Source organism: Rhineura floridana, chromosome 4 (genome assembly GCF_030035675.1).
Source record: "Rhineura floridana isolate rRhiFlo1 chromosome 4, rRhiFlo1.hap2, whole genome shotgun sequence".
NCBI lineage: Eukaryota > Metazoa > Chordata > Lepidosauria > Squamata > Rhineuridae > Rhineura > Rhineura floridana.
In genome coordinates, this window is record NC_084483.1 from 141,130,497 (window position 1) to 141,141,634 (window position 11,138).

General features: G+C 41.5%; 1 protein-coding gene across 2 annotated transcripts; it reads right to left on the reverse strand.

The window, feature by feature from the left end:
• Nucleotides 1-1,305: 1,305 nt before the first annotated feature.
• MAP1LC3C (microtubule associated protein 1 light chain 3 gamma) lies at nucleotides 1,306-7,819 on the reverse strand. Of its 2 annotated transcripts, XM_061626398.1 has the most exons (5): nucleotides 6,937-7,819; nucleotides 6,635-6,690; nucleotides 6,269-6,375; nucleotides 2,865-2,981; nucleotides 1,306-1,654 (listed from the first exon to the last, which is right to left on the reverse strand). In XM_061626398.1, exons 1-5 carry the CDS (start codon nucleotides 6,992-6,994, stop codon nucleotides 1,627-1,629), a joined length of 366 nt encoding a protein of 121 aa, XP_061482382.1. In that variant the 5' UTR covers nucleotides 6,995-7,819; the 3' UTR covers nucleotides 1,306-1,626. The 2 variants fall into 2 exon arrangements, with proteins under 2 accessions (XP_061482382.1, XP_061482381.1); XM_061626397.1 differs by having other exon boundaries at nucleotides 1,306-2,981; nucleotides 6,937-7,809.
• Between the last annotated feature and the right edge of the window lie 3,319 nt (nucleotides 7,820-11,138).

Below are 11,138 nucleotides of genomic sequence, written 5' to 3' on the forward strand. Positions count from 1 at the left end.
GACTAGGGAAGAAATGCAAGTACATGACTGGGAAGAGAATTAAAAGGCTGATTTGCAGATGCAAGCAGAGATTTATTCATCTTTTTGCCGATAATGACAACACTGCCCATCACCTTTGCACTTATTTCTACTAGGCATTTAGGGCAGTACCATGGCTTAAAAGTTGACTGAACGAGAATGATGCTATTGGGGCTCCTTCAGTCCCACACAAATAGTCCTTGAACACATACAGTGGCCTCTCTGCTTGCTTTATTTTCCACCCACATTAAAAACTGCTCAGATTAATATTGGGACATGACCAGACAGAACCTTCCTGTGCTCTGTTTGGTGTTCATGTACCAAGAAGCAGCGGGCATAGCACCCTTGCAAAAGCAGATACCTTCATATGTAGGCAGAGCAACAAGCATCACTGAAAGAGACTTTTAAAAGACATGACTCAGTCTCACTTGACTTGTCTTAGTAGTGCAAGCATCAGAGTCCTGTAGAAAGAGCATGGACTAAGGAATATGTAAATAGCTAAATGTGAGCTGCTGTAGCATTGTGACTAAAAGAACGAGTTTAAACTCAGGCAGTTCCTGGTTCAACTCTCACCTTTACCATGAGACCACATGGTCGTAGGTAAGCCACTCTCTTTCAGACTCAGTTTCCCCCTCTGCAATATCTTTTCTAGTGGCAGAGATGTTATTTTCTGACTCTTCAGGCAGTCCTACATTTAACCAGTGATAATGCTTGATCCTTCACCCCACTGAAGCTCTACCACATTGGTTTTATTTATTCTTTCATTTAAAGTGCGATCACGTTGTGCCATTTTTTACCATTTTAAGCTAAAGAACAATTCATGGCCACTAATACAACCAGCAGCCTATTCATGCCAAAATTTTGCTTGACTACTCTTGATTCTAAGGCAAAAGATGACCCATGCCTCCCCACCTCCAATAGCAATGCAGTGCAAGGAGCAGTTTGGTCCTATATCTCAGTGGTTTTCAGCGTCCTTCAAAAGTCCATTGGTCTGCCAAGTATCACTTTATTAGTTGCAAAGCATCCCAAAAGGTACCTTATAAAGAGCACTCACAGCTCATATGGAGTACCAATTGATGTTGTTAGGCTTTTGCTATTGCTCCACACAATTCAAAAGTACAGTGTGGAACTCCAGGTTCCCCTGGTACAAGGGCTTTTAAAACCACGAGAACAGCAACGTAGTTGTTACTGTGCTTTTTGCCGGACACCCACTGACTTGTAGTAACAGTCTTAACATTGCTTTCACTCACAGGAAACCAGAAACTCAATAGATTAGAGGCAAGAGGCAAAAGGCAAAATTATTTTAATTTTCCTTGAGTCCATCCTTTCCATAGTAATGTCACAACTATTTTGACTCTTTATAGAAATACGGATAATTAGTCCATAGTTAAAAAGCTTGAAACGTCAGTTTAAGTCTACAGAAAAACAAGAAGCAGATGGTTGCAAGTGAGAAGTCCCTTGCGGGATGACAACTTGAAAAGTAGCATACATTTCAGCTACTCAGAGTCTTCATCTTTTTATACACATGCAGTGACATTGGAAGAGCCAGAAGAATGTTACTCTTGCTTGCCAAACAGGTGTTGTCTTAAGCTATGTAATGGCAAAAACTCAAGTGGTTTGATTGATACGTTTTTTCCTAAAAAAAAAAAAATCAACAAAATACAAGCACATATATCAGCTGCAGGCACACTCATAAAATGTAGCGCATTTACTCTTAATATCATTTGACAAGGTTTGTAGGCTAACACAGCAGCTTCTTAAAATACAAAGAAAAGACAACTCATACATAAAGCCATGTTTTATTGGCAACCTTTAAGTTTAAGGTATGCAATTGGTAGATGAAAATTGATCTTAAGATGGGTTGTGGTTCTCTTCAGATCGAAATCCATATTCACTTTGCAAAAAAGCCCTCAGATATACTTCAATAGAATCTTTTCCTTGGTAATATAATTCATGATAATTCAGTACTCCCTAACTGAGGGTTACTGTACTCAGAAGCCTGGCCTAGCAGCCCATTTAACCAAGCTGTATATCACACAAAGGTGAAATTTGTCTCCACATCATAGTGAATGCCTATTAAAATACTGTTTCAGAAGGTCTTTTTTAGGGGTTGGGAACTTGTAACCTTTCAGATGTTATTGGACTCCCAACTCCCATCATCCTTAGCAAACATGGCCACAGGTCAGAGTCTAACACCACCTGTAAACCCACCCTTGGAAGTATTCCTTCTGGAGGAAGAGAGGAATTGGCTCGGATGAGAACAGGTCCATCGAAAAGCCAACAATGGCTCTACGTTTTGCAGTGCTCAACAATGCAGTTTAGAATCAAACAAATGCTACAGTAATGATGAAAGAATATGTTACGTCTTTAGTGCACACATTAGTCAGCTATTAAGCAGACCATTCCTACCCAGGTCATTTCACCTGGTTTTAAAAACCCTTTATTTTTCATTGGTCTCCAGTTTTAATACCACCTTTAAAAGTAGTTACATAATTTATCTTTAAAAAAAACACTGAAGTGCACCATTGCTACCTTCTTTTGGCACAAAATGAGCCAAATACAAAATACTTGTCCATGTCATTCATTTAGGACGGTTTATTCCATCACTTTGTTCATTAGTTGGGTCCTGCCAGCTCCTGGACCATTAATCCTTCAAGTAGAGCCCATATTTAGAGAGACCACCTTTCATCTTCAAGTAGCTCACATGATTCACAGCTCAGCTGTCTAGCCACAATTGTCACCAAAGAGAATATTTATGTTTTTAGGAGACATGCCTGACGTTCCCTTTACCAATGACTAAGAGGCCTCCAAACATCTCTTGAGAAGCATAAGTCATGTACACAAACCCATCTTCATCTTTGTAATCCCGGTATACTTCTGCCAGTGTGAGAGACATGCTTGCTAAACTCTTGTTGTTTACCAGCAGGTAGAAAGCTTGTGTAGCACTTAGCGCCATTCTGCTTCTGGGTTAAGAAAGAAAATAGTCTTTAAAATGTGCATGTTCTTTCATGTTATGCCAATCCAGGACAACGTACATGGTAATTTTGTACCCTTGTGAACAGCAAGTTCATTGGGTTCATTTACTATTGGGAAACACACATATATGCTTGCTACTGTAAACCCTCAAGGGTTTTTTACAGCTACAAAGGAAAAATGGGCCATGTGATGACACAGTAACATCAGGTGATTGACAAGTGAGTAGGCCCACCCACCTGTCAAAATGGCCCACTAAGGATGGAAAATCCCAGAGCCGGATATTTTGAACCTGAACAAATTTTACAGCATGTGTGAATTTTGCCACTGAAAACTTGAGTACTAGTTTTGTGCCAAGTATAGGATAACTGATGGCAAGGAAAACAAACTATTTTTCCTTAAATAGATGTTGAAGACAATCCCTTAGAGTGTGGAAAGGAAGATCAGCCACAATGTGTACAGTTATGCAAATCAGCTATCATTCACACATGTTTTTGGACATTTAGATGTTCGGGAAGGTCAAATAAAATCATATGTAGTCAAAGTACAAAAGATTCTGACAGATATACATATTTACCTATAAAATCTACCATTCTCTAGAGTCCGTCAAGTTATGTGCTAGGTGGAAAAGTTACCTGTATAACTGACCTCAGTTATGGAAACTGGCTAGCTGCCCTTTAATATATAGCCACAAAATGATGCATATGTTACAAAAAATCTATTAAAAAAATTCTCCCTGCTTTAACCTATCACTTTTGGGTAAGTTTTTAGTTAATATTATATTAACGCCTGCTTTTGTGTGGCAGCTTAGTTTGAATGTTCAGTGCACCTAATACTGGTGCAAGGCCCAAGATATTGTTTAATAAATTTGCATCCCATCCTTTCCCCAAGAAGCACAGAGTAGTATTTTAGGAGCAGTTCTATGCACACTTACCTAGCGTAATCTCAGTTGAGAAAAGGATGACCTACTTCAAAGTAAACATGCATAGGACTATTCTGTTTGTCTCACAGGTTAGGCTAACAGATGACAACACATGTAAGGCTACTGAGTGCTGGCTGTCTTCACATATTGCTTTAGAAGTATACACAGTTAAGATGTTTTAGGTGTGATTACAAGAAACCCATGTACTATGTGAAACAGTTACATCTGAACAGGGCTGATTTGTAAAATGGTTCCAAGATGCATAGTTTAGCAAGGATCTGAACCCAGGCTTATAGGGGGAATGACAGCTGGTTCCCAATGGTTTATAAAGGTGTCAACCCCAAGTATCTACTCAGATTAGATCCAAATTCTATATTAGCATAGCCAAATCAGCAGCAGAAAGACCTAACCAGGAACAGAAGTTATGACCACTCATATTCTTCCAAGGGAAGCAGGCAAATCATGCAGGCAAAAATGAGACATTTCTGGGGGAAAGTAAAGCAGTGCAAGGCTACCCCTTCCCCCTTGTCCAAGTGGAGAAAACAATTAGCTATTGATACCAACATACAGGTTCAGCCTTTTTTTTTTAAAAAAATGTATTTTTAGGGAGATTGTCAGGCACAGCTCTGCTTGCAAAAAAGCATTGCAGAAAAGGTTAATGCCTCTCTAATAAGGTACTAACTTTCACACAAAGAACCCTAGAAGTGGAATTCTTATTGTGAGCAAGCCACTGGATATGTCCCAACCTCATCAGCTACTCTTTAGAACATAAGAACATAAGGAGAGCCTGCTGGATCAGGCCAGTGGCCCATCTAGTCCAGCTTCCTGTTCTCACAGTGGCCAACCAGGTGCCTGGGGGAAGCCCGCAAGCAGGACCCAAGTGCAAGAACACTCTCTCCTCCTGAGGCTTCCGGCAACTGGTTTTCAGAAGCATCCTGCCTCTGACTAGGGTGGCACAGCACAGCCATCATGGCTAGTAGCCATTGATAGCCCTGTCCTCCATTAGAAGGTATAGTAGCAAATTATATGAACACAAGATCCTGCCCGTATACTATTCTGTTGCAGTTGTGGAAGAGGAGCTAGGAGAGAGAAAAAACCTAGAATTCTGCTCTGAATTTCAGTCCACCTTGAAAAGGTTGTGAACTGAGAAAGCAAACAAATGTACAAATCAGAGAGATCAGATAGTTTGCTTAGGATCAAGGGCAGATTGCTGGAACACAGTAAATTTTCTAAGGTCACCTTCCAGAGACTTTAGCTCAGGGCTACTTCTGACATTGCATGTTGAAAAGATGCAGCCAGAGAATGCCCCTGATTTTTGCAAGGGGCCAGAAAGCATGACACACATGTGCTGCATCTCTTTCATAACATTTACAGACCATCTCCTAGCTGAAGCTCTCCAAGAGTCTCTAAAAACTCTTTCTCCACACTGTTGTAAACAAGAGTGAAGAGGACTGAATGTGACATGATCTGGGTTCAAGCCAGAGCATCTCTGGCAAAAAGATTTTGTGTAGCAGGGGTTGGGGAGGACAGTCTGTGGCCTTGGACAACCGCTGTTCATCCAACTAGATGCATCTGTACTTTTGACTTCAGAATGCAGCTCCTTATATCCCCCGGATACAAGGGTTATGGATAAATGCTGATGTTCACCAGCGGGTAACAGGAGATTAGAGAAGGCTTGGAACACTAGAGTGCTGATGAAAACAAACACACATTACACATTTAAATTCTGTATGCCCTATAAGTCTTCGGAGATATGCTCACTGAGCCTCCTGTCCCCCCTTAATGACAAGCAATTCTTGAAACTAAAGGGAGATTTAAAAACCAACTTGCAATATGGCACAAGGGATCAGTTTTCCAAAACAAAATAAAGCACTAGCAGAACTGTTTGGATCCTGGTGTATATCTTCAAGAATTTTCATCCACATATCTGGGTTTAGAATAAAGGATCAAAGTCTTATTCACCAGTTTTCTTATTTTAAAAATTAAGGAACTCCACAAACCCCTTGTTTTGCAAAAATCTTTTAAGGCCAATTCATCCTTGAAACAAGCTTTAAGAGAAAACTTCTAAAAATAGAGGCAATGGGGGTAGGACTATATTAATCCAACACAGGTTTCTAACGACAACCTTGTGCAAACGAGGAGGAATCATTCGCAAGAAGATTCAAATGATTTCAGTCTCATCAAAGCAGGGAAAGGAAAAGTCACAGAAATGTGCTGCATAACACAGTTCATATTATCACATACTTTCCAAATTCTTTCAGAAGACTTGCAGCAAAAATAGATTGCAAACCCAGATTGGCACAGAAGCAGGAACACCCAACAGAATTAGCAGCCTATCAGCACCTTGCTACATACCTAATAATGGTTATAAACTGAGTCATGGTCAACTCCTGAGGTACAAGAAACTTTGTTTTGTCTAGCAGGGGAAGATACTTTTCTTTCTGATATCTTTCAACAATAACCTGTTTTATAAGAAGAAAGCAAATTTTATAAGAAAGCAAACAAATTTAAAAACAATAATAGAGCCTACTGTATAATACTGTTAGTATTCAAGAACTTGGACAGCAACTCTAATCACACTTACTAGGCAACAAATTCTAATGAGATCAGTGAGACTTGCTACAGGGTTAACATGCATAACATCAAGCTATAATTTGAAAATATGCAAGTATCAGTAATTAACAAAAAAAGGAAATAGAACAGAAAGAGATGAATACTTACTGGGACTTTTGTTGGGAATTTCCCTCTTATGCCTGCAACTTCTTCTACTCGGGTTGCTATGCAAAAGAAAAGCAAGGACCAGCTATTTGCACATCTTAATAACAAACCCTAAACACACTTCTTTGGAAGCATATACTATTTATATCAACAGGTCTTTGTTCCAAGAACGAGCGCAATCTGTAGCCTCCGTCCAAATTCGTAGCTAGAATCCCATTGGCCTGATACCTCACCTTACTCCTGCCCGACCTTTGGCCACGCTCTGTTTGGTATTAAAGACCACCGCTCCTTTTCCAGTAACTTACCAAAACTCTTTCTTTGTTTAAACGGCCGGACATGCTGGCAGCTCTGCAAAGGCTGCATTTCCCCCCGCAAAAAAGCAGGCTGCCTGCCTGTAAAAACATCGACTCCTGCAGCACAACGGCTGCTGTCAAAATGTAAAGTTTTTAAACAGAGCCCCCTTATAAAGACCTGGTTGTGACATCAGCGCTGTCCCTTCCCCGCGCTCTCCCGCACAGGCAACAAGGGGTGGGGTCAAGCTGGTCGCGGCAAGGTGGGGGAAGGTGGCGGGTGGCGGTGGCGGGTGGCGGCCTCGCAGCAAAAACAAGGCAGCGTTTCTGGACCAAAACGGTGGGAAGCGCTCTTTGCCGCGTGGTCATCACGCTGCTTGTTTTACGCGCGGTCAACTGGGAAATCTTTGGAGCTGCTCTCCGGCGAGAATACGCGCTCTTTGGGATGGGCAACTTTGATATTCTTGGGAAGAGTTTGCTTCCCGGCTCACAGCTCTCCAGGATTTTACAACGGCTCAAGGAGTTGCTCCGCGTTGATCCATGCGGCAATCCGCTGCCCGTTTACTCGAAAGGAAAAGTCATATTGAACTCCATGGGTTTTAACTGCCAAGTAAACATGAAGAGGATCGGGTTGCGCTGCTGGCTCCCCTCTTGTTGGCCATGATTTGGAGCAGGCCTTTGAGGTCTTCTCATTCCATCCGTGACCTTTTTTTTGTGTGGATGGGGTTACCGATGTATTGCTCCGTCCTAAACAGTTGGAACTTGGAAACGGTAAATAAAGGGCCTTAAAATACAACTGCTTCTTTTTTTTTAAAAGGTTCCTTTAATTCCAAAATATTCACACACGAGGGGCGTTTTCAAAGAGGGCTGCGTTTTCGTCTGTATTGCCCCTAACCCAGGTCCTGTCGGCTAGAATGCTCCTAACTGCGCTGCTGGTGAAGGTGGTGCCCCGATCCTGTGCGTGTTTACTCTGGAGAAAGTCCCATCCCACTGGCTTCAGTGGGGCCGACTGCCACGTAAGTGTGCGTAGAATTGTGCGTAAGATAGTAACGCTGCAAGCATGTCCTGCAGATGATTTCATCTTAAAATACTGGAAACAAGTCAAATAAATAAATTCAGTAGATCTTACGCTCAAGTAAATGTGTGAAGGCTTGCAGTCTTAAAGCTACAAGGCTTATTAGAGACTACAGTGAAGTGGATAAACATGCATAAAGATCGTTATAAGTTTGTTGCAGATGGCAGAAGGGAATGTGTGAAGGCACCCCAGTGTGCATTTCATTATTTATTTATTATTTTTCTTTCCTTATTAAATTTATATCTTGCCCTTCCTCCCAGAAGGAGCCCAGGCACTGGCAGTGTAATATAGTAACTCAAGGTGGGAATCAAAGTGGTCTGTCTGCAGCTCTATTAAGGAAAGCAGAAACAGAATAAGCCAATGGCCGCATCCGTGATACATTTCTATTGTAAGCTTTAAGAAGAAGATGAGAAGAGCTCTGCTGGATCTGTGCAAAAGCCTCTCTAGTCTGGTATTGTGTTTCCCACTGTGGCTAATCAGATTTTATTTTAATTTTTGTTTGTTAAAAGGTTTATATCCTGGCTTTCAAACCAGGTTGTCCTCACAAGGTGGCTTACAATACCAATCCTAAAACATAGAACATCTATAATTAAACTTGTTTAAAACAAGCGGTGAGAACAGTGGTGAGACACAGCAAACAATACAAATTAATAACATGTGGACCAAAATAAAAACATCTTTAGCGTCTTTTTAAAAAGTTGTTAGTGAAGAGATATGTACTCCATGAAGGAACACATTCCATAAGGATGTGTCCACTACTGAAAAGGCTCTGTCTCTGATACTAATCAGCCTAACTAGAGGGGGTTTACCATTGCCTCCCTCTGAGGCTAGTCCTCCCCAGCTGGCTAGGGCCTGCTCAGCTTGCTACAGCTGCACAAGCGAGCCCCTTCCTTGTCCGCAACTGCCAGCTGCGGGGCAACTGGGCTCTTTGGGACTATGCAGCTTGCCCATGGCTGCACAGGTGGCAGGGCCCGTACCCCTGAGCCACTCACTGTGGATGTGATCTTTAGCTGGCCCTTGAGACCCAGGAGACATGAGCGGGGATTTAAACTCACAGAGTGAATTGTTTTTTAATTCCAGACATAGGTGGAAAAGAGGAAACCGCAAGAGGAGGCTCTTGTGCTCAGGTCCTGCTTGCAGGTTTCTCACAGGCATCTGGTTGTCCATTATGAGAAAAGGATGCTGAGCTAGATGGGCCATTGGCCTGATTCAGCAGGCACTTCTTAAGTTCTTATGAAATTTTTATAAGAGATGCTGCATCCCACTTCTTGCAAGATAAGGTTGTTGCAAGGGAATAAGGAGACCTACCTAAGAGGCAAACAACAGAGATGGCCCTCATATTCATTCTCAGCTTGTAAGCTTCCCACAGGTATCTATCTGGGCGTAGTTAGAAATGGAATGCTGGATTAGATGGATCTTTTGCCTGTTGGAGCAAGACTGTCCTTGGGGAATGCAGTGGGCTTTGGGGGGCTGCACTGTAGTTCCAATTTCACTTGCAGGGGCTTGTCAGAATGCTGAATCTATTTACCAATCGTGGAGCTTAAGTAGGTTCCATCTTGGCTTCTCTGTCCCAGCCACCATTTATTTTTTTGCTACCTCCACTAGTCCAGTAGAGAGAAGGCTCTTCAAACAAATACAAAAATGTTTCTATGAGTGCTTCACATACTTCATCCCACTGAAGTTCTGAGTATAACCCTGTTTGTAATTCCAAGGGTTTTTTCCCCACAATTACTAGGCTGGAAGCTTTTATTTTGCACCAGATAAAATCCTGATTTCATGTGACTTGAAGTTCTCTAGGAAGCCATAACATTTTAAAAATAAATAAATGTGGATTCATTCATTCTATCCAGTTAGTGTATGTTTCCCAGAATTGATGTAGACTCGTAAGACTGAAGTTAGTTCCCATTTCATGTTAGGTTAATTGGGATGGACATAATGTATAACCTGTCATTGGGGAAACTCTCCATGTTAGAGACATTTCCTAGGTTAAATTCACTGAAAAGTGCCTTTGAAAATGCAACCTTTCTAACAGAGGAGGATTCAATTCCTTGTGGGGATTTTTATCTCCTTCACACAGTTTGACAGTGGATAAAGTTGAAGTGTTCACTGCACCTTCAGTTATCTATCTCTTCAGAACCCATCTTGTTGGAGGAGAATATTTTATTGAGATGTAACCTGCAAGGGTACAGAAATTATCTCTGTCTCTGCATTTGTAATATCAAAATTTTAAAAGTGTTTAGCCATGAGCCATCGCATCTTTCGTACTCCTGGATGACAAGGTGCACCTGCCAAAATTCTTCACCCTACACAACAATTAACTATTGTATAGATTTTTCTTCTTTTAGTTTTTGCATTGAAGTGGATAGGGATGTAGCACATGTGCTTGAAACAAGCACATGGAAAGGTTCTTTAAATAGCAGGTTCCTGGGCTGGCCCTAACGTTGGGCAGAGTGAGGCAGCCACCTCAGCCAGCTGATACTGAATGTCATGAAAGGACAGAAAACTGATAGTTATTTAATTTATTATCATTGTATTTTCACTGTCCTGGAAGGAGAGAGGCGCTTATGTGATTTTTCTACCTCAGGTACCAAAATAATTTGGCTGCTCTTGAGTACTATGCACTTTGATTTGGGGGGGGGAAGCACCATTTGCTGCTCCATCTCAGGAAGCAAAATGCCTTGGCCTGGCCCTGATAGATACTAACGTGTAGAAGGATTGCACCGTCCTCCCCCAAATCTAAACAGATATATGTGTTGAAAATTTAGTGAAATAAACACACTAAAAACACTGCCCAAACTGGATGGAATGAAGGACTCCCCATTTTGCATGCACACTTTAGTATCATAATAATCATAATAATCATAATCAGATGGCAAGCTCAAAACAATACATTGCTCTCCATTTAGGTAGTTTTCTATAGACCAGAGGTTCCCAAACTGTGGTCCACCAAGAACATCAGCGATTTTCAAATGGTCCAAGGGGGGGGGGAGTTTGAGAACCACTGCCCTAGACCATCCCAGGAGAGAGATGACTAGAGTAGGGTACTTTAAGAAAATGTGTAACTTCTTACTAATGTTACAGTGCTACAGACAACCATTGTCTGCTAGGATACAGTATGCTACCAGGTGGTTGTTATTATTTT

Coding starts and splice junctions, on each gene's coding strand:
- MAP1LC3C (XM_061626397.1), bottom strand. CDS start 6,994: ATGCAGCCTTTGCAGAGCTGCCAGCATGTCCGGCCGTTTAAACAAAGA. Junction 6,691..6,936: donor TAAACAAAGAAAGAGTTTTG/GTAAGTTACTGG, acceptor TCTTTTGCATAG/CAACCCGAGTAGAAGAAGTT. Junction 2,982..6,268: donor CAGTTTATAACCATTATTAG/GTATGTAGCAAG, acceptor TTCTTAACCCAG/AAGCAGAATGGCGCTAAGTG.